The 23751-nt window shown below is 41.2% G+C and overlaps 1 protein-coding gene and 1 long non-coding RNA gene across 4 annotated transcripts in view; one reads left to right on the forward strand and one right to left on the reverse strand.

The window, feature by feature from the left end:
• Positions 1-18: 18 nt before the first annotated feature.
• On the reverse strand, positions 19-12255 carry LOC110365440 (uncharacterized). Its single transcript, XR_010473023.1, has 3 exons — positions 3810-12255; positions 1708-1816; positions 19-1265 (listed from the first exon to the last, which is right to left on the reverse strand). It is a non-coding gene; the product is annotated as an uncharacterized LOC110365440 (long non-coding RNA).
• A 392-nt stretch (positions 12256-12647) lies between these two features.
• CADM2 (cell adhesion molecule 2) overlaps positions 12648-23751 on the forward strand; it is a 682250-nt gene continuing 671146 nt past the window's right edge. For 2 of the 3 annotated variants that reach the window (XM_065064687.1, XM_065064698.1), the window contains exon 1: positions 12649-13213. In XM_065064687.1, coding sequence (XP_064920759.1) covers positions 13153-13213 — 61 coding nt within the window. In that variant the 5' untranslated portion in view covers positions 12649-13152. Of the gene's footprint in view, positions 13214-23751 lie in introns of all 3 variants that reach the window. The other variant, XM_065064679.1, reaches the window with a different exon arrangement.

Consider the following 23751-nt stretch of genomic DNA (forward strand, 5'->3'; position numbering starts at 1 on the left):
TTTGAAAACACTACAAAATGAAAACGAAGACTGAGAAAGTGCCATTTAATGATCATATTTGAAAGTGCAACTTATGGTCTATGATGACAAACAAAACACTTGTATTGGCACAATTCAGAGTGTCAGACACTTGATTCCTGTATCATATGCCATAATAAAAACTGTAAAACTTCAGCCTTACTCATGACTGTAACCAACAGTGAATGACTAAAGATAACAACCAGATTTCAGCTAAGCTGACTTTATATGTTAGTTTATGTAATACTGATAAATGCACAGTATCAGTCACTCGAACTTGCAATGTGTTGACTGGGCCCCTTATCAGAATACTGTCAAAATGATCATCATGAAGATCTCACATATTTTAATCCAATTAGACTGTCTAACCTCTCAAAGGAGTGATTGAGTCCAACAGTCACAGGTTAGACGGGTTAAAGAGATTCCTTAAACAATATGAACTGCAAACCACACGCAGCAAACATTTCCCTAAAATCTCTGCAGTAAACCAGGCCAAAACATTCTAGCAAGCATAGATCTCATAAGGTCAAGTTAAAAACCCTGGAAACTCCTTTGTCTTTCTCATTTTGGTAGTGTTCTAAGTGTAACAGATTAACAAATGATGTATTCATATTAAACCATGTAAAACTGCTGGATGTGAAAACTTCCATAAAACTTGAGATCAAAAGTTATACTTTGGTAAATATACTGCAGTGATGGCCATAAAATTTATGAACATGCCTAAGCTTGCGAAGAAAACTGGACTTATCAGCCACAGGAAAATATAGTTGTTTAGCAGTTGTTGCAGATTATTCTAGTGCCTCTATTTACAGTGACTTTAGGGTCATCTCAAAACAACTGAGATTTTGGTTTTAATCTGCTACTGTATTGTGCCAGGCAGTTATAAAGGAAATTCAAGACAGTGACTGTACTCACTGACCTCCTGATGGGTATGGAGGAAAGGTTCATTGTTCAAATTGCCATTGCTATAACTATCTTACATTGAAAAGTTTGAAATGCTCAGTAATAGTCATCTGCATGATTACCTTGGTTTTCTGACTAGTTGCATAAGAATTTTTGGTAATGAAATCCCTCTGAATTTTCTGTATTAAATAACACACCACTCACTTCCTTCTGCAAACATACGCGCATAAATCACATCACAATTAGGCTCATCTGCTTCAAGCTGCAGGGACAGAAACCAAGTACTTGAACAATCATGAAGCTGTAAAATTTCTTCTGCAGAACTGAAGTACGCTCAAATACACCTGAACAAGACATAAGAAAAGTACATAATATTTTATATACATGTAGAGTCAATAATGCCACATACTCCAACTACCGCAAACTTCAAATTGTCTCCCATATACACATGGCTAACAACCTTGGGGTACGCTTGTATATGAGAGGCGCAAAAGGTAAGAATCACATCTTCCCATATTCTGTCAAATCTGCTAGTAAACTTGGTGCTCATTTGCAATCCATCATTACTTTTGGAAATGTTGTATGTGAAATAAATATGAAGAACAAAGATAATCCCTACTTCTTACGTTTAATCTTCTTGAATTATCTGAAATCAAGATATTATTTAAGAAAGATAGGCGTGTATTTCAGAATGCTATAATGATAATTAGTTCTTATATGCTGAAGCACTTTCAAATATCAAGACATGCTTTGGAGTATGAATATCAGAAAAGGATCCATTCTTACCTTTCATATTACTCATGTAGCAAGTGCCCAAATGGAGTGCATGAACTGAACAATGTTTCTTATTTTTTCTCATCAACTTACTTTCTATATAATAAATAGTTATTGTAACCTGTTGAAGTGAAATATTGTAATTATTTAATTAGCCTGTTTTGCCCTCCATAAAATGCAAAAGCTATAAATACAAATCAAATTGAGTTCTGCTGTAGGCAGGAAACCCGTCTCTAGTGGATAGCCTGCTGCTCAGATATCATTTGTTAACTTCAATCTTTATACTTTCACAAGAAAAACTAAGGGTACACATGCAGTATATTTGTACTCAGTGACTTTCCATAGCTTGGTACTAAAACCACATTCTGATCTGAAAAAATGACACATGGCTTAATCTAATTAGTTCAGGAAGAGAAGAAGAATTTCTGTTGTAAGAGAAATATTGCATACAACTGAAAACAAGAAAAACAATTTTAAAAATGACATTGCGTATGTGTACCTACTTAACACTCTTTCCATACACAGCCTCTAGCAATGGTTGATTTTCAGTCTAACTCATTTTACTCTTATTGTCTGCCACTTAAAAAATTACTGACAATAAGTTACAACACAGTCTTGCTATTGCTAAAACTCAGGAAATAACTTAGGTACATAAGAAGCAAAAATCTTGCTTTTTATATCCCTACTTTAAAGTGCTGTTAGTACCATCATCTAACAACTGAAGTATTAATGGCAACCAAATGCACTTGCCATGAGCCACTTTTGTGATTGTCAGAGAATGTAGATTTGCTTTAACAAGCACAAGCACCTTGAAAACCTTTTAATAGTTTCTTGTACTCCTCTCTCACAAATACTTTCCTTTATAACTTTTGTTCTCACTGCATTAGAAACCATCCATAAGGATGCTAACACATTATATCTCCTATAATTTTACTATGGGAAAACAAATAATTCACCTCCTAATGGCTACAGATACTGCAACATATATTTTCTTTTATTCTTAATCCTATTTTCCACTTAGCAGCAAACTGTCTAACTTGATTGTCCTATATCATAATGGCAAGTGATATAATGAAACACTTGATTTCATTGTTATGTAGAAGAGCATTTAAAAATATGCCACCTTCACTTCTTTGCTTGTTCATTAAATAACTTATTAGCAGGGCTTGTTATACTGCAGTTCTAAACCAGAATTTCACCTCTCCGATAGACTTAATGAAAATGAGTTTAGCAAACTTATAAACTTCTGTGACAGACATACATTTCAATTTGATTGCAAATAACGTTGTTCTGCTCAAAAACAATTATAAGCTTTACTTACAAAATAATTTAAACATTACAGTAACAATCACCTCTCACCCACTCTGAAACAAAAAGTGTAGTTCAACAGAGACTGACAAATTGCTGTATTTTGCATAATTCCTTCAGTTTTGTTTCTTTCAAAATATAGTTCCAATATTTTTTTCCAAAGACCGGTGAGGTCAGTTCCATATTTTGGGCTAGTAGAAATGTAAGTCATTGTTTATCTTAGTAATCATAATGTCTGTTTTCATTTGTGATTTATTGGCTTAACATAAGAGATTGAAACTCTTCAGGGGAAAAAAATCCTGAAACTTTCACTGACTCCATTTGTGATGATTACACTTCTGAGATTTAACAGATTTAAAAACGTTAGGCAAATATTTCAAAAGAGGAACTAAATCAAAGCTAATAAGCTAATACCAAAAGAAAGAAAAGCAAATAACTGAATTCTAATAAATGAACAAATTGATACACAAAACGGCATTAACATCACTAAAACTGAAAAATCAAAGACTTAAGAAATGCCAGGATTCAGAATTGCCTCTGCAACCTTAATTTGTCCTTGTTCTGCAGATACATTATAATGAAGTATTTAATTAAGATTAATGTCGAAGGTAACCACTAATTCCAAGTGGCCAATTTTCGTTACACAGCTCTGCATGTTCCTAGTCCAGTTCACACTGGCTTTAGGATGTCTGCCGTACTTCACATTTCTGCAGATTTGACTGTCTGGTATGAAGTTGGAGACTGAGAAAATAAGCATTAATATTAATTTATTACTATGCTAAAAATATTTGGTTTAAGTGACTTACCTAACATCACAGAGGAACTCTGTGGCATAGTAAAACATAATATAATTCTCAAAGGTATCATTCAATTAATCGATCTTTTTCTCTTCTTTCAGTCCTCTGCCGTATTGATTATACATTTTCCAATTTTTTTCAGCTAATGAATTTGAGATTTGATCTATCAACCTCTTCCTTCTCCCCAAAACCACGAATCATCCCTAGAGCTACTCCTTCAGCTGGATGAGACAAAGGCTCTCTGTTCTGCAGAGGAGGGGTAGAACAGGACGACAGATGGACAAGGCACAGAAGAAGACAGAAGGTCTATCATGTAGTTCTACTTCGCCATATAAAATAAAAAAAAATAAAAATAAAAATTGCATGACCAACAAGTTCATTTGTTTTATTATGAACATCTCATAACTGTAAGATGTTTACATACAGTACATGCATGTACTTCCCTCAAATTTATTAAAGTGAATGAAGGAAAAAAATGTTATCACATTGATACCCATACAGAAGGCTTAGAGTCTTTAAATCCACCTTACACCTTTTGTTTGAGCTCATCAGTTAGGGTGTAGTACAGTAAATTACTATTACCTAGTGGAGAAAGTAATCTCATATATATTTTATCATGACTCACATATTTACTAAAAGTAGATACATTATGGAAGTGAGATACATTGAATTTCAAGCCCTATCTCGTAATTTGGGTACAGACATTCCTTTTTTTTTTTCTTAGAACCTAAAGTTTTGTTACTCTCCTAGTCCTGTCTCACCTACCAGTGGCTACTTTCATCATTCTTCTTTCCATTCCTCTGTCTTCTCAGAGCTCATGCTGTGCCAGTTGTACCACTTAAGCCTTGATTTTCTTTTTCCCTGCTTTACAGTTTTGTTAGGTTTTTTTTGTTTGTTTGTTTGTTTGTGTTTGGGGTTTTTTTGTTGTTGTTTTTTTGGTTGGTTTTTGTTTGTTTGGGGTTTTGTGGTGTGGGTTTTTTTTTGCTGTTGTTTTGTTTTGTTGTTGGTTGGTTTGTGGGGTTTTTTTTCGGTTCTCATCAGTTTTTATTGCCAGACTTTCTTTAATTGTTCTTCATCACCACTCAGTTTTCCTTTTTTACCTCTTATCTAGTCTTGTCTCACACTCCCCATCCAGCGGCTCCTTGGTCCAGTTTCTGTGCTCAAGGATTCTCAGTTCCTCTTTGAAGCCCTACTCTGTTTTCAGATTTATCTTACACTTCTTCTTTCCCAAATCATCTTCTGTTGATCCTAAACTCTTTGACTGGATGATTACACACTCCTTTCCTCCTGGAGTCTCAAAAACATGTTTCCATTGCTTTGCTTTTCCTTAACAACAATTTACCTTGCCCCAGATTTCAGCCTCAGCTTTATTCCAGCCCTTTTCATCCATTCAACATCTAGTCCTATTTTTACCCTGACCTTCCATCACACTTGTTCTTTTTCTAGAACTTGTCTCCAAAAACATTTATCTGAATACATTTTACCTTCCTCTCTTATCTTTTTCTCCTCCTTTTATTTTGGGCCAGATGACATTCTTTTGATTCTACCTAGTGTCAGCAGATTAAAAGACAACACTAATCTCTGAAACCAATGACCTGGATCTATTTCCCACTTGTTAGGTACTGTGTTCTCCCAGACCACATCTGTTAGGGAAAACAAGAGTGAGGCTGCTCCCTGATAAAGGTGAGCCAAGAACACAGAGATGCCCAGCCCATCAGGACAGAGGCCTCAACAGCCACAGCCTAGTCCCATAGTACTCAAGCAAGGACAGACCTAGAGGTTATAGTAAAGTCCAGCCAGAAATCCAGATCATAGGGCAATATAATAGTAATGAAGTAGGCCAGAGATCACACTGTGAAGTGAATCTGCAGGTCAAGATTAGAATCAGATCTAGTGATCACTAGGCAGGTTCATAAAATGAGACATGCTAAGATCAAACCATTGACTGAAATCTGAATTAAACTGTTCCATGACCAGGTAAAGACAAAACTACAGACCTATACCCTTCTAACACAACTTGGCTTAAATAGAACTTCTGGGCCCATGGCTCAAGGTAGAGACCCCAGGTGAGACTGGTCAGGACCATTAAGGCTTATTAATGCTCTCAGCATCCCAACTGAATGTCAGGGCAAAAATTGGAGTACACAAGTTCTCACATTCCCTCATTTCTTGTTAAGGAGAGTTTTGGTGTGCATGCCGTGACACAACTGAGTACGTCTTCAGTGAGGACAATCATGGCATTAGAACTGTTTATACACAAGCTACATAAAGTCTACTAATTCTGCTTCTAATTGTGGTAACCTTACACCACCTGAGAAGATTGCAATGTCATTCTCCTTGCTAGAAAGAGCAATAGTAATCCAGTCTGGCTGGAAGGCTGTATTTCATTGCTAGATCATCTAACTCTTAGGAGCATGTTGAATAAAGATAGAACATGTAGAAATTTTAAAGGCTATGATCTATTAAGTCAATTGTGAGCATTTTTTTATTTCCCTGTGACTTATGCCTTGAGTTGATTTTTCACAGAGACAGCAAAAGAAATACTCTCAACAGAAAGGCCCTATCAAGTCTTAAACCCCTTTTCTAAAGTATGCATTTGCTCGAACAAATATTGTAGGAATCTTTAGCACAGGCAAAACAATGTATTTGTTCAATTATTTGAGTCTTACTCTGGATCAGCTAAAATATTTTGACTTGTATTTGAAAACATTTTAATTAAGGATGCACTAATGTGAAAACCTTAGTATAAAGAAAAAAAAGAAAAAAGTTGAGTCTAAATGTTTAGAGTCTCCTTTTAAATCACCAAAATGTGTGAGAAAATAATTGTATTTGTACTGGTGTCAATAATCAAAGATGCTTTAAGAAAGTAAAATGGATGACATTATGTTCTGCAGAATGAACAGCTTCCTTCTTATTGAGTTTTTTAATATTTCTTTGTCTCCTCAGCTGGATGCAAGAGAGGTTTTCTTTCAACACATTGCATAATCTGTGCATAAGGAATCAAACACAAAACAATTAAGAATTACAAAGCATCAGAAATAACAAAACAATAAATAATTGGATGAATATATATTTCAGATATGTTAGCTAGATTGTATTCTAAACTGTATGTAAACCTGTTCATCCAAGAATATTTAAAGCACAATTAGTCTCTAATTCCATGCAATATGTTTTCATGGCAAATTGTAATGTACATTATATATACTTATATGGTAAGTAAATAAAGGTCTAAGAGGCGGTTTGGGGTAAGTACTTTAAAAATTTCTTCAAGTGGTTGCTTCTTAGTTGGTTAGAAAATATAGGAAAGCACACACTTTTGCAAATTATCAAACACTTAGGAGTAGGAGAAACTGACTAGTATGTATGGAGAATCTAGTATGTATGGAGAATCAGGTTACCAGCACCAATTTTTCTGTGTCTTCAATCCACAAATTATATGGATGAGATATCAGGTTATGAATAATTCTGCTTCCACTTACCATTGGTAATTGTTATAATTATTTTCACAAACTCAAAGTCCACGTTAGGGACTATTCAATTAGAATGATACCAGTTTGGTTTGACCTTGGTTCACTTTGCATTGGCATTGCATTGATGATGTTTCTTCTCCAAAAGCCAGCAAAATATCAAATTTATAATGTTCATCTTACTAACGGAACAAAGTTTCACTGAATTCATAATATTGCTCTGGAATTGATACATACTGTATATTTACACACCAATATGTTTTATGGAAATGAACATGTTTCTTCTTGGAAGTACATTTTCAAACTTCAGTTGCTCTTTACTGTAGCCAATTTTTTTTCAAACAAAAAAAGCAATGCATTTCATGTCTATATATTTTTATTCATGACAGTATATTTTCACAATTGGATAGTTTTAACTAAATTAGTAGTTACAGTATTTGTTCAAACCAAGGCATTTTTGCTGGCATCTGGTAAGTAAATGTTATCAATTTTTTTTATTTTTTCTTTTGAGGAATCAGCTTCAACCAAACCCACATTATTTCAAATGACAGCAACTCACCTCCACCACACAATTTCTTGAAGCAAACAAAACACCAAATCTTCTGTTCCAGCTGCTGAAGTATGGTAAGGCGATTATATAAAACACAAATACACAGATTTCAGTCAAGGAACCTCTGAACTTCTGGCCTCACATGGGCCCACAATAGTGTACTGGGCAGGGAAATGCACTTTCTGTGACCATATGTGTCCCCTTCTGGAGAGAGACCCTGCACCCCAGGAAAGCCATTCTGCCACTTGCAGGTAGGAGGGGGCAAATGAAAGAATTAACGGCTTGCTACTGCAAGAGATGGCTGTTATTCAACCAGATATTTCTTCAAGGCTAGGTGGCAGCTGCAAGGGCATTTTGTCACAACATTTTTGTATTGAGTCATGTAAATAAGTCTCACTTCCCAAATTACTGTTTTAAATGTGATCCAAGAGTGTTTAGCAGTATTGCAAGCTGGGATAGAAGCTGTCTCTAACTTCTGCCACTACCAGCTTACCTTCTCCATACCTTTCTTCCTGTGGGGCTTTTTTGTTGTTGTTGGAACACTGCAATTGTATTTTGACTACTTCTTCACTACCCTCTATATTATACAAAATTTACTTTAAAAATGTATTGTAGAACATAACACAGAGCAAGTGTTTCTAGAGCTATGTTTCACAGCTTTTAATACTGGAAGTTTCTCCTTAAATCCTCTCTATATCTTCCACTAAATTCAACAGAGCTACAATGTTTTGTCACCTAAATAAGCCTTCCTTGGCTATCATTTCCTCTCCCTAATCACTGACCACTGATGCTACCAAGGAGCATCATTAAAATGATTATCCCTTTATATTTTGCTTGTCTTTCAAGGCTAACTCTAGAGGTAGACCAACCCCATACCACACAGACAACTCCTTACAGAGGAGATGTAACTTTTTGGAGAGAAGCCCTAAGCCTTGTAAGCCAGGAGAAAAAAAAGTGTGCTAGCAAATTAACAGAATGTGTAGTGGACCAGGACATGAAGCAGTAAGTGATCTGAGCGGTCTGTCAAGGCTGCCTGTAATTTCATCAGCTATTCACTGACACCTGTGAAATCTATGTTGTCTAAAAGAGGATCAACAGGAAATACAGAGAGGGAAAAACTAAGAAAGCTGGCTGCTCTGCTAGAGGAAGGGTTTGTCTGTCAGCTGAGTAAACACAATCAAGAAAAAAAATGTGAGGTAGGATGACACAATGTAGGATCCATGCTGAAAGTGTAGGGAAGCTGGACAACTTGCAATTTACCAGTTCAGCAAGAAGAAAATCTTGCTGACACTTTCTGAATCCTGCTTGGAGATTAAATTATTTTGCTTTGTTTAACATTAGGAATATCTGTAAGTATCACCTTGATCGATACCAGAATAACGCAGAGAAACTTTTTTCTGGTTCCGATAAAACATTTACCTTCTGCATCTGTTTTTCAGCATTGATCTACTGTTGATATTTTAGGGTATTACTTTTTACTCTGTTCTGCAGTGAATTTCCTGAAGACTCCCTGTTGCCCTTTTGGTCTGGAAGTAATGAGGCTTCTGGCCATTAAGTGTATGAGCTCCATTAATCAGAAGAAAATAAGTATGACATCATATCTAGCAGTTCTAATTATTTCAATTATAAATTTGTCAGATATATAGCTAGTCAACCAAACCAGGGGCTTCTGTTTGGAATTTCTTTCTGTTTTGAAAAATGAGCAGAAAGCTTGCTTCAGCATATGCAGCATAAAGACCTCTTGATACTCCTCTCTACTACAAAGATTTATTGTTGGGGTTTATAAACCCTGGGTTTAATTTTCTAATTTTTAGTAAAAAATTCTGCTGTGTGATGAAGAGAGTAACGCTACCCGGCCCCTCCCCCCCACCCCCACTGCCGAACCTGTTTCTTATTAACATGTTTCTAGGTCATTTCAGGACCACTTGAGCCAGAAGAGAATGGTGAGAACCAGCAGTTCTGGTTGTGCTTCTGATGCAAGGTGTGATGTAATGTCCGTGTTACTGGGTTCTGGGAGGAAAATGTGAACTGCTGTTTCTAAACACGCAGATCAGCTTTTCCAAAAGTACTAATGCAGCAAAGATGTGGGAAACCTGTGATGCACAGACAGACGCTTCATTCTTACACCTGCCAGGGGACCTCTTTTCACAGTTTCTAATTGCTAAGCTGGGAAGACACTTGTATCTTTCCTATAATGCTTCCTGGAACAAGATTACAATCAAAAGAGTGTTTTGTCAAAAGTACTGAGCTGTCAGTTATCATAATTAATGCAAAAGCACCTCAGGTTGGATTACAGTCCTAGTTTAGTAAAGGAATTGAATTACTTATCTTGTCAGGACTTCTCTTTCAATTTCTTCCCCCCCATCAAAAAAATGTAAGTTTTGAGCATTTGTTGACATTTTTTGTGCTGCCTTAAAAATCATGACTCGTTCCTTTTTGCAAGACTTCAAAAATATTTTGAGAAACATTTTCCATTCATTACTGCTTTATGTGCACTGAACTGTATGAACAGTGGTAAAACCTTTGCCTATTGTGCTTTTTTTTATTAGCAATAAAAAAAAAGGTAAAGCAAGTATCTACTCATTCACCAGAGACAGACTTCAAATGCTTCCCTGTCCTAGGGGACATTCCAGTGCAACACCTTTGATAGCGTACAAGTGATGTATGTGATGTTCATTTGATACAAAATCATACGAATGATAGAACTTTAAAATGTAACTCTGTAATTTGATTCTGTACTGTGCTTGGACATCTTTTGGAGATGGGGGAACTCTATAAATTCTGATGCAGTCTTAACTGTTGCCAGGCGTAATCATTCCTTGCTAATGAACAAAGTGGAAGATATGAGTACAGAATACATGACTTCCCAGATACCAGTCTAGTGCAAGTTCTTTAAGTTCAAGCTGTTAGCACTTCTTTAATGATCTGAGACCATACACTCTTCAGAGAAATAAGCTTTTAAAGACCTTCCCTCTCCTATAGGTATGCAAGACTTGTGCATCACTTGTTTATCTCAGTAAAGCTCAAGGCGGAAATTCATAGAGGTACTGTCTGAAACATACTGCATCATGTTGGAGAGCAAATCTCAATTGGAAAAGGATGGAGCCAGAACCTGTTCACTACAAGTGTTTGGGTGCAGGGGAATCTTGCTTTCTCTGAGATAAAGCAACACAATTCCTTCCAACTTAAAGCATTCTGATTTCACTAAGAGGTTTTGGCAAAAGGTGAATGATACTGTGCTAAACACCAAATATGCAAACATTAAAAAGTAGTCTGACATCTTGGATTTCTTACATTCAGTGTCTTACCTTTTAGACAATAAGCAATTTGGTACTCCTAGCTGAATGCTACAAACCTTCCCAAAGAAACCCTTCAAATAGAAAACTTTCTCCAAGCCATTCAGAGCCCAGGCAACACTACGAAATATCCAGAAAGCTCCTTATTGCCACTGTCTGAACACCTCACAGGAGGAGCTGGTCATTGCTACTGTGGTGAAGGTGCCTATGAGTGTTTAATCCTGAAGATACAGGCGATTCAGCTGGTCTTTCTTAAATCTGCTGCTTTCAGGGAGGCAGGAGGAAAAGCAGAGGCAGGAGAAGGTGCTTTACGCCTCCTTTGCAGGGAGCGAAGCCAAACGTCTGGATCCTTTCCACAGCCTCTGTCCCTGGCCACACCTCGCGGGTACTTCTCCCCGTTTTTCCCTCCGGCGATGCGGAGGAGCTGGCCGCCTGCACTCACCGGGGCAGGCGGGGCGCCGGCCATGGCGCTGCGGCCCGAGGACCCCATCTCCGTCACCCGCGAGTTACTCGCGCCACCGGGGCAGCCGCCGGGGACGCTGGGTTCCTCCCAGTCCCACGGCCCCGCTGTCGGTGCGCCTCGTCCTCACCGCCCGGTCGCGCCTGACTGTGGCCTCCGGGCCCCGCTCCTTCCCCAGCCGCGGCAGGACGAGGGGCACCGGGCGGCGGCTGACGCCCGTCCCTCCCGCTGCGCTTCTCTCCCTCCCGCCGCGCCGCCGGTCTGGCCGCGGGAGGCGGATGTCCGCGGGGTGCCCCGCCTCGCTTGGAGGCCGCCCAACGCCCCGCCGCCCTCGGAGGTTTCCCACCCCGCCATCGGAGCGCTATCTGGCGTTAACGGTCGCGCTGCAGCTGGCTCCCGGGGCGCTGAGGGCCAGGGCACGCGGCGAGAGGACACCTGCCGCTCCTCCCCCGGGCGCGGGGCGAGGGGCCTCCCGGGGGTCGGATCCCTGCCGCCCCGCGCCACCAGTGTGGCAGCCGGGAGAGCCGCTCCCCCGGCCCGCCTGCCGCGCTCTGCCCCGGGGGGGCGCCGCCTCTCCTGCGGCGCCCGCTACCGCCGCCGGCCAGCCCCACATCTCGCCGCGTGCGCCGACGGCCGCCACTTCAGGACTGGGTCTGGACAGCGCCCCGCCGCCCGCCCCCTCTCCCCCGTTGCTCACCGCCCATTGGTTGGAGAGCCGCCGCGGAGCCGGGTCTCCCCGCGATTGGCTCGAGCCAGCTGCCACTCAGTGGCGCAGGAGGTAGGGTCTGTCACATCCCTCGCGGCTGAAGACTCGAAGAAACGCCCGTTTGTTTTGTAACCTGTCGTCTCGCGCCTCCTCTGTCATCGCCTCATTGGCAATCCGGCCGAACTCGGGGACTTTCTATTGGAGAGCCACCGATGCCAGTCACACACCCACCTGAGGGGGCGTGCCGTGCCCGTAGGGGTGTGGCCAACGAAGTGTCAGGGGCGTGCCCACGGTGCGGGGAGGGGCGGGGTGTGGCCGCGGGGGCGGGCAGAGGGGCGTGTCTCCTAGCAGAAGGGGCGGGGCGAGCGGCAGGGGCGGGGCGAGGCCAGGGGAGCCTCGCAAGCGGAGATTGCCCTTGTGTCTCGAGCCGGGAAGCGGCTGGGAGCGGAGCGGAGCAGCGCAGCCTCCCCGCGCGCCGCGGCGCCAGCGCAGCCCCCCCCGCCGCCTCCGCCCGCTAGCGGGACGGGACGGGACAGGAGAGGCGAACAAACGGACGGACGGACACGCCGGCAGGGGCAAAGGGAGCCAGTGGGGGCACTCGGCACCGCTCCGCGGGGGAACCTGAACCTGCCCAGCAGCGCCGGAGCCAGAAGAGAGAGCCGTTCCCCCCCCCTCCTCCCTCCCCAATCCGCCCCCGCGACCCTGGTCCTCCTCCTCCTCCTCACCCCACTGGATACAGCGAGGGAGACACTGCGGCGGAGGCGGCGGCGGCGGCGGCTCCTGCGGGGGGAAGGAAGCGCCCGGAGAGCGGAGCGGCGGGAGGCTGCGGATCTGCGTGCCTGGCGCCCACCCAGCCCGAGGGGAGACCCCAGGATGCGGCTGAAGCCCGGCGCCCTCCTGCGCTTCTACAGCCTCTGCGGGATCCTCGTACAAGGTACCGCCTCCTCCCCACCCCTGCCCCGCACGCAGGGAGGGAGGGACCCCCGGGGGGGCACCGCTGCGGCCCGGGGCATCCCCGGCCCCGTTGCCCACCCCCGCCCCTCCCCCCCCCCCCGCCGCTCGGCCTCCCCGCCACCCCACTCCTGACCCGCTCTTCCCCTCGCCGCTCTACCGGCTCCCCCCGCCTCCGCCGCCCTCTCTTCGCCGGGTGCCACCAAGCCTCCCGCGCGGGTAGCGCTATCCAGCGCTAAAGCGCCGCACGGTTGTTAACCCTTCCTGGCCTTCCCCCGTCAGCCTCTTCTCATCCTCGTTCGCCCTCCGCGCATCTTCCCACCCCCACCCCCCAACCCGCCCGCCGCCGCCAGTCGCTTGCCAGCCCCTGCAGCCACCCCTTCAACTCCCCGTCACCTCCCCGCTCGCCCGCCGCCAGCCTGCCCCCGAAAGTGCGAGTGCAGCCGCAGCGTGTGCGCTGCTACAACATCCCGGGGAAACGTGCGGGCTCCAGCCGTGCCTCCCCGGAGGGAGACGGAGGGTTGACGGGAGGGGAGGAGAGGGGGCTCCATGACTCGCTCGCGCCGCTGCCGGGAACGCGTGTCTGTAGGTGCGGTATAAAATATATACGCAGGGTAATCGGATGAGCCAGGAGTTCGGAAGCGGATCCCGGCACCATCCTGCTCCAGGCGGCTCATCCTGCAGCGAGTTTCCAGACTGGATGTGCTCCTGTCTCCCTCTCCCCAACCGCCGCCTTCTCGCCCTCCGCACCGCCGCTCCCCCTAATTAACGTTATCCGTCCAAGTCAGATGTAGCGGCCGCCGCGGAGGGAAAACCCGCCGCACGCTGCTACCGTGCCGGTGACCACCCGTCTGCCTGCGGGAGATCTTCCTCCAGACCTCTCCCGCTCGGGGGGAAGGAGAACCAGCAGCCGAGCTCCCGGCACTGCACTGCCGCCGGGAGTTTGCCCTCCGCGGCGGCGGGATGGCGGCGCAGCCCCCCCACCCCGTCCCCGCCGCTCTGCGGGGCCCGCGCGGGGTGGGGCGGGGAGGGGGGAGGTAACGGTCGGGCGCAAGGGTCAGGGAAGGCGGTAACGGCAGCGGCGGTCCCGGCGGGCGATGTTGGGTGTAAACGGGGTCAGGGAGCCACCGCGCAGCAACTTGCTGGCGAGCGGCCGGTCCTCAGGGCGGCTGCAGGGGGACGGCGGGGCGTCTCTCTCCCATCCGCTCGTTCGGCGTGCCGGCTATGCCACTTTGAGAGGGAGAAGAGACGATTAAACTAAGTGACCTTGTGAGATTACTATTTTGTCCTTTTTTTTTTTTTTTTTCTTTTCCTGCTTCTACCCCCCGTCCTTCCATTTCACGTCAAGTTTAATATATTTCGCGTTTCCCCCGCCTGCGTCAAGTGTCGGGTGATCTCCGGGGGGAGTACCGCCTAGCAGCCCGTAGCGAGAGCAGAGGCAGCCGCCCGGCTGCCCAAAACACACGACTCTCATCCGTCCGCCCCCTCAGTCCTCCGTCGGCCCGAAGCCTCCGAATGCCCCCGCTCCACCTCCCGAGCAAGTCACCGGTCTCGGGGAGGAGAATGAAGAGAAGGGGGAGTGCGCTTGGCAAGTGCAAAGGGCAGTTTCATCGGGCAGATTATTTGTATTCTTTACCAATGTTTGAGTTGCCCTGTACGTCACTGCACAAGGAGCTGCTGTGTTGGTGCTATACAAGATTATTTATTGGGGCATGTGTGGCGGGCTGCACCTGGGGGTTGGCTTCTTCTCTGCCTTTTACATTTCCCTGTGAATTGTCAATTCATTGCCCTGCAAAAGAGGGGGGGTGGGGAGCGTCTGGACTGACTTTCTGTCACCAATAAAATCGGGTCTGCTGCTGGAGGGGGAGGATTTGATCTTTCCTAAGATGCAATCAGCTGCATTCAGTGCATCACAGTTTTGAGAGTAAACCAGTGATTAAAAACAGTGATGCCTTTCACAGCAGTTTAGGGAGTGTGCCAGGCAAAATGTAACTCTGTGAACTGCATCAGGTAAAAAACATGTTGCAAGAAAAGGGGTGTAATACAAATCTGACTGCGACCGTGTGAAAATAACCAGATTGGGCCTGTCCTTGCAGATGGGGAAAAGCGATGCTTAACATGCTACCCAGCTTGCCCTCCGTGTGTATAAAACATCTCCCTCTTTTCAGTTCCTCACACAATTATTTTTTCAGCTCCTGATTAAAACTGCAGTCAGAAATACTTGGACTCTCTGTGTACTGCACTTGAACAAAGTGCTGTTCCAGGAGGCACTTTTTCTGGGCACTTAAACAAATGGGGAGCAGGATATAAAGAACCTCTAACACTTAGACAGGAATGAGGGGAAACAATTTCTACTAACCTTTTCTCTTAAGGTAAAGGAGAATAGAGAAGATGAGTAAATATTTTCTAGGAGAAGACTATCCTGAATAGTGACTGTATCTAACAGAATACCAAATTATTTTAGTCCACCTTATAGTGCTACTTCATAAATGTTGTTTTGTCAATTTCTGCCATTTATTTTGGCACAACTAGAAGAAACCATTACCATATTAGACAAATTTATTGTTGGCAGCTTTATACCTGCATTTAAAAGTAGTTTTTCCTGTTTGCCTGCTTTGCTTCCCCAAACTGTGTGGTCAAGTGGCCCAATGGATTTGTTAGATTCCCCTGATTTTCTGCTTATGGGCCATGGGATACACAGGTTTTTCGTCACCTCTGTACATGAATAAGATCTTTGTTCTGAGGATATGAAGCACTTCTGGGTTTTAACTGAGGATGGTTCCTTTTTATGAAATTGAAGATAATTAAGTTTAAAGACAAGGTGACAAAGAGTCAAGCTGATGTGTATTTTGTATGGAAGTGTGCCTTTCTGGCATGATCTGTGGAGAGACTTGCTTAAGGAGTCTGTCCTGAGTATTGATGAAGCATCAGTTTCATCAGGAAAGAGGACATAGAATAATGCTTCTCAGCTTGTGCGTGGAATAGCATTAACAGCAAGCAGTCCCTTCATAAAGAAGGCAAATAAGAAGTAAAAGAGCCCAGTGTCAACTGCATGCTGTGAAAGGGAAGCAGTGGAAGTGGAAGAGAGAGTAATAACACGTTGAGCTGAAAAGCGGTTTGTCAGCTGAGTTCGGGTATGATATTAGTCTGCTCTGCCCTCTCCAGTGTTTGCTGTGAAAATAGTAGGATCTCTGGTTGCTGTTGTTCTTAGCTTGTGCACTGTAATGATTCTGGAGTACTTACATGGTGTCCCAAGTGGTTAAATGGTTACGTATGTTTACAGTCACTCTTACATTTTTATTTCATTCCAGTCGATTTTTTTTCTGCTTCATGAATTTAGCCTTCCTTGGACAAAATTTAACAGTTTGAGGACAGCATATATTTAGAATAATTTAAGCACATCATCTGAGCTGGCTTTATGCAACCTGAAAAGTGAGTTCTTTATTGCAAAGGGTTATCACATGAGAAAATGTAACAGTAAAAATAGTTTTGTTGGATTTGTAGGATACAGATAGGGGTTAAGATTATCCTGGAATTGTAGCTGCTGTAGCCCCCTGCTGTGTGATAATGCAAATGGCACTTCATGCCTTAATGTGCTCTGCTTCTGAGAAGACACTGGATAGTGTTGGATATGGGAGCAAATGGTCTCTTTCCAGTTCTGTGTCAACATCGAGCAAATCGTCTCAATATGGTTTCTTCAGACACTTCAAATGCTCACAACCTGTTTGCTAATGAAGATGATATAGAGACACACTAATTTGTCTAAATCTGTGATCAGTGATGCATCAGATCAGTGAAGACAGATAATTGCTTATGGGTGAGACTTTTTTTTTTTCCCATAAGCCCAGACCTACAAGCAGAATTAAAAAAAAAAAAAAGGGGGGCAAATGTCTACTTCTCAGATCATCTAAGCTGATTTAAGACAAAGTTGTCATATATGACTCAACATGTTGTGTATCTAGATTCTGTTTTGAATTTTTAGTGGGATTTCTATTAGCGAAAACTTGGTAGCCCAATACTGTATGCATAGGGATTGTCTTGACTGCTACATGTTGCGATTCTAATACAGTTTACAGCAAGTTGAAAGCATGTTGTAATTTTGCAAATTCTTTGTGAGTATAGGTAATTACAAAATAGAAGACAGTAGTTTTGATACAATCTTTATCTGGAATATTTTACACACAAGTTGCAACATAAAATGTATCACTCTGCTTGATGGTGACTGTCTTTAAATGACTTCAGTCAATCTAATCAACGTTTGGTAGGCTTATTAGCTGTTTAGTTCTCAGGTTAGTTCATATTTCATGAATTCCTTTGCTTGATTTATTTATGTATTTTTATTGATAGTCATCATATAACAGTCGTGTTTAGTTTTAGAACATGAAGTATCTAAACAATCCAAATTCTCATTGATGACCTCGCATGACTTTTCTGAGGAATACATGAATCTGGATCAGTTACTCTCACAATATTTATCACTCTTAAACTCAAAATATTTATCAAGTTTCTATAATCAACAGTAAACAGTTTTGAAGTTTCTCACTGAAGAAGTAACTCCATGGAAATGTTGATCAAGAGAAGCACCTCCATTAAAACAAATATATTTTTCATGTCTACTTTTCTTGTTAATTCTCATTTTTTGTTTGTTTTTAATTTAAAAAATATAAACCAGTTACAGTTACAGTTACACTATATGTTACTATAAATATATTTGACATATTTTTTATTATAGAAACCTTAGTTCTAATAATTAGCTTTCCCATCACTCTGACTTGATCCTACTATTGACAAAATGTGTTGAATGTGATTAGCCTTTCCACCAAAGAATTAATCTTCTGATATTGCTGGATAAATTCAATATTGGACTTTGAGGGGTTTGGTTTTGTTTTTTTAAATGCATAACAAATGGTGATTAAGTAACTGGTAACAACTGCATGTGTGGTGAAGACATTGACATGGACATCAGATATTTGTCAAGAGAATAGCAGCAAAACCAGAGTGTGGCTGACTGTGTTAGGTTAGAACAATGATTACCTCTTCATTTCATATTTAAAACTAGAAATAGAAGATGCTGTCATTGTCCTCTTAGTGCCTTCTCCAAGATAAAGAAGGAATAGTTCAATTTTGTTTTAAAAAGTTAATCTGATGACAGGCTAATTCTGTTACACACTCTCAAAACAATGGAAGGTCTTCTCTAGAGAGAATGCCACTGATACGCTTTTTAAAATGCACGTTCCAAAACAAATGCAGAATGGTAAAACTATTAGGCATGGTTTAGTAGGTGTCTCCTCTGGGTTTTCATCAATATTAAGTATGATCTTAATGAGTATATCGTTTCTTCCCAAGGAGTTTTTGAGGTGTGTTTGAAAGGAAGAAAGGTAAATACCAAATTCCAATGACCAGGAGTAACTTGTAAAATAATGATTTCTATCAGGAAACTGCCCCTGAACACCTTCTGTTTCTATAAAATGGAAGCGTTTTGAAAATAATTGAGTATTTTGAAAAATGAAAATGGGTGCTTTTGCAAGGATTCTTAATGTTGCTTTTTATTTTTTTTCATGAACTTATTTCAAGATTGTTTCTCTTCATTTTATGAACGTAAATTAAAAGCAAAGTCCAAATGTTTACAATTTCTTTTTTGTTAATGTACTGTGAGTTCAGGATGCGTGCTTTAAATGTCAATACATAGGACACTATCATGATAGCATTTTAAGGGGTAAAGAGGAAGAAACAGAGAACATTTATTTAATTGACAAAACAGAGTTCTAACATTGGAGGCTGTGTATTGCATCTTCCAGTGCTATCTTTTAATATTAATGTTTTGTTTGTAGGACTTTCTAACATGGAGAACTTGAAATGGGCAAAAAGGATTCAGTGAAGAATGTAGGTAGTTATTTTAATTGTATATGGACTGGAAGACTCCCTGTTTCTTCCATTAGCAATATCTGCCTACATCTTATATCCTTCCCCTAATACCTGTAAATGTGAAAAATAAAATTATACTTGCATGCTTTGCCATCCTTTCATTTGCAAAACAGAGATCTTGAGATGTGTCTAAGCCTTTCAGGAGTGTTTTTGCTGTCTGACAAGTTTGGAATTTTTAAGGGAAAGATCATTTCTTCTTAACTATGAGATGTGTTGTATTTATTGCTTGCTAGTATAATCAAGTGGCTCTTGGAGACTGTGAATGCTTTCATAGCTCCCACATTTTAAGTAGCAGTGAATCACTGTTAATATAGTTTTACGTTACTATAAATTAATAAATTTAATTCCTTTCCATTTTGTAATACTCAATTAAGGATCCTCCTTTTTTTCATACGTAGCTTTTAAAGAATATTAACTGTCCATGGACAGCTGCTCTTCAGTTTTAGGAAAATTATTAGTATATAGTCTGCGTTTCTCAATTTGAATGCCTAAAGCTCTTTCAGAGCTAAAGGTTTCTGTCTCTGCCTGTATATACTTATATAGAAAGTTTTATTCTCATAGAGGTGTATTACTGAACCACTCTCCAGCTTATTTTTTGGTCTGTGAATGGAGTTGGCAAGGTTTAGATTATTTGTAAAAGAGTGCATATTGTCATATATGCAATTTAGTGGTTATCTCATTGCTTTGATATTCCCTCTATTGTCATATTTCTGTAAACAGTTTGTTGACTACCTGTCTTTTTCTTTGTTGAATGGGAAAGAGTGCGAGAGAGACAGTTTTCTTATGTTAGAGATGAAAATATTCTGGTTATATTTTAAACTTCTTATATAACACAATATTAATCAAACAATGATTCTAATAATGGCAACTCAATTGCCAAATGTTAACTAAAGTAACCTGAGTATGCTATCACGTGCAAACATGATTTGTGACCATGTATGAAAACACAGTTATGTCTTTCTGGATATCATCAATATATAATGCATTGTATTATTGCCACTTCTTCTGGTAGAAGCTGTGTAGGCCATCACAGCTATACTGACCCGTCTGTCTGCGTCTTAAAAACTCTGCCTTTTCAAAGTTCAATGCTGGGAACTCCTCAACTGCAACTGACTGACAGCTCTGAAGAGAAAAAGGGCAAATTACTTCGCAGGAGCAGTTGTAGTAGGCACTTTGGTATTTTCCATTTGTTGCGATATTTATCCCAAACTGACCTACATCTGCTGGATTATCAGTGTAACTTGACCTGCTTTTATTCCTGCTATGGTATAAGGCATGTGAAATGTCCTGTTCATTGGAGTAAGCATTCCAGTTTCCTCTTAACTTTACTGTTTTTTGACTTTTCTATTGCACTTGCAGATTTCTAATAATGTTATTGATGCCTCCAGTCTTGTAGAGTGTAGCCTTTTAATACTAAGAGAAATAGGTGAGATTTGGACTAACATGGAGAAAGATATAAGTACCATCTTGTTTAATGATAATTTTCATTAATGAAAAGTGATGTTTCTACAGTATAAAGGGAATCCTCTCAATTTTAAATTAAAACAAATTGTAGCAAAGTTAGCAACACCCAACATGGAGGAGCTTTTCAGAACTTAAATATCTAGTCAGACAATTACTAGGACATTACATACTAAAAGAGAGTGCATCTCATCTTAGCAGTGCATTAGCTTTATATTCTGCGCTTTCTCTAAAAGCTGCAGTCCTCAATCTGACATGTTACAGTTCTAGACCATATTTTGACTGCTGCTTACACAAATAAAATCAAGATGATGTGTATTTGCACACAAGTAGTGTATAAATAAGTATGGGCTAACACCTTGACTATTTGCGCAGCTTCTTCAGAAGATTCTCTTTACCTTAACTTTGATTTTTTTTTTTTTTTTTAATTTTTTTTTTTGGTCAAGTATTTGGCATATGTCTCCTCACTAAATGTAAAAAATATGGGTTACAAACTGCTGGTTAGTGCTTCTTTTTGAAATGTAAAATGCAAAATGGATGCCATTCTTAGAGTGAAAAGCCTCCTTCACTCCTTAAAGAAAGGTCCAGAGCTCTCATAATGTCAGTATTTTCCCCTTAAAATAAGTTTGAATTTTAGAATTGGATAGACTAAAACGAAAGTGTTTTCTCTTTCTTTGATCATCTTTGTTTTGCCAATTATAACTCTTTATTGCTTTGCTGTGTTCTGAATGATGAACTTTGGAGGTGGGGAAGGCATGTAGTCAATAGAAATATACAGACCATTTGTTTTTTATTTATGGTAGATAAAAATCTCAGTGTCTTATAGATTTATTAATGGCATGTTCACATATGTTTAACACGCAAGACTAATGTAATTTCAAAATAGCTTGGAACATAAGATTCTTTTAAGTGAATAGACTTTTATCTATTTCGTGTAAACAATGCTTGAGGGATGTGTCATTTAAAATAAGGTGATTGCAGAATTTCCAAAACTATTTTTGGATTTTGAGAAAAACAATTATATCAGGTTTTGTACAGATTTGCTTTTGTGTGTTAGAAAAGCAAGTGATACTTCTGTTCTACAAAACCACAATTTTCTCCTAGTCTAATACAAAATGGAGTAACAGGAAATCTGGATAAAGAAGGCAGCTAAGCATGTTCTATAAGGGGTATTCTTTATTACTGTGACATCTGTATTGCAGGATTTGGAAGTGCAGATGCTTCTAATGTTCATTAGATTATGCCTTTTGCAAAATGAAATACATGTAATTCTCAACAGGAAAACAGAATCCAGTAGTCTATATCATTTAAAGTGAACAAATGAAAATTTGCTGTTTAATGAATTGTTAATATCATAGGCTTTTTGTCTTATAACTGATCACTAAAAATGCTTGTCATTTGAACAACTTCTAGAAAGGAAATAACTACAGAAAGAATTTTCAAAATTGATGACTAGCTGGTCATGGAAAAATGCAGAGTGATCTCCCTGCAGGTCTTGTCTGCCTGGGATACCTGTCAAGAAAAAGAAACTGTTTTGTCTCTTTGTCACTGCGAGGCCTGAAGTGGGGAAACAGCAATAGCCCTGCTTTGCATGCATGAAGGGATTCCCCTTCTTAAGACAGTCAGGATAAAGGCCTCAAATTTGGATCCTATATAATCTGTTTACATTGATGGGTCAAATTTGCAATAAGTGAGCTGTGGCACACCAACACCTTAGTGGCTTTCATGAATGATGCCTGGGTAGGTAGGTAGATGGAGGACAGGGAATGAGGCAGCCGATTTTCTCTATGACTGAAACATCCCCTCCAGAGTTGCCTGTGCTGTGAAAGAAGCCTGTGCTGTGAAAGACCCTAACACACAGGGAAATTAGGCTGGAACAAAACACTCAATGACTTCGAGCTTGCAGGATCCAGCATACCTTTTCATGTTTCTCCTGCTGTGCCTCTCCACCTCTTCCTTCCCCCAGGAAATGAAATGCAGCAGGTGAAGGGTTTAGGGCAGGTGCATTCTGTGGAAGTTATGAGAGGACATCTTCCTCTCTAGCTTGTAGGAGAAGATACCTGGGAGGGATGCGATAGGAAGTGTAGATTTATTTACTTATTAGTTATTATTGTTTTCTTTTATTCTCCCTATTTCTCTCTACCTACCTCAAATGTGCACTAACAGAGGTGAGGAGGGGAGACAGTGGGTGTCAGTTCCTGGCACCAGGACCTGAGTCCTACCAGGGGCATCAAGTTGCAGAAGCTTTCTGGTGAGGTAGTAGTCATAAGGCTCTAGTTTGTTTTGTCTGTTAAGAGCTTGATATTTTGCACCAGTACAGCATGGAGGGCTTACAGACATAGGTAAGAAGGGTCAAATGTGAGAAGTGAAAATGCTTCAAAAGCTACCGTATAAAAACCAGCAATTTAGATGAACTTCAGCTTATTGATGCAAATGTGCTACATGATATCATTTCAATGTAGTTGCATTTTATTTTCCTTGTTCTAAGTTAGACAAATCAATTATTTGATTGGAACATTTTGTTCAAGTGCAGATAAGACACTTTGTAGGTTCAGTTAACTCCCATTTTCTCTATAATGTTACAATTCATGCCATCACAATGTGAAATGCAGTACTACCCAGATTAGTCACAGTATCCATGTCACTTGTGCTTTATTTCAGTTAAGAGACTTACAGAAAATATCTGGTGCCATGTATATTAGTGTAAGAAATTAGAGTTGACTGGTGAATATCAATGTCAAAACAGAAGATATCTTTAGAAAAAAAGTTCCATTACTATTATGGCCTGTTGCTGTGAATGAAATCTTAGAAAATCCAGCATGTCTATAAAAATAGATCAATGATTCTGCATGTGTACCTGTGTGCTTATCAAACTGAGACACAGGCTGCTGTGCTTGTAAAACTTGGCTAAGATGTCTGCGTGGTAGGAGTAGGGGGCTTCTTAGGTGCTGCTGTATCAAGGTAAAATTCCAGGCTGTTCAAATACACATCTCTCATTCTCTATCAGGGAAATTCTTTACATGAAAACTTCTGGTTGAACTAGCAGCTAAAATATCTACCCTGTTTCAGAAAGGCTTCTATCATTTACAGAGTAGAAAAGTAAGCGTGCATGAACTATAATTTTTAAACCTGTTA

The sequence above is a fragment of the Columba livia genome, chromosome 1 (genome assembly GCF_036013475.1).
Source record: "Columba livia isolate bColLiv1 breed racing homer chromosome 1, bColLiv1.pat.W.v2, whole genome shotgun sequence".
NCBI lineage: Eukaryota > Metazoa > Chordata > Aves > Columbiformes > Columbidae > Columba > Columba livia.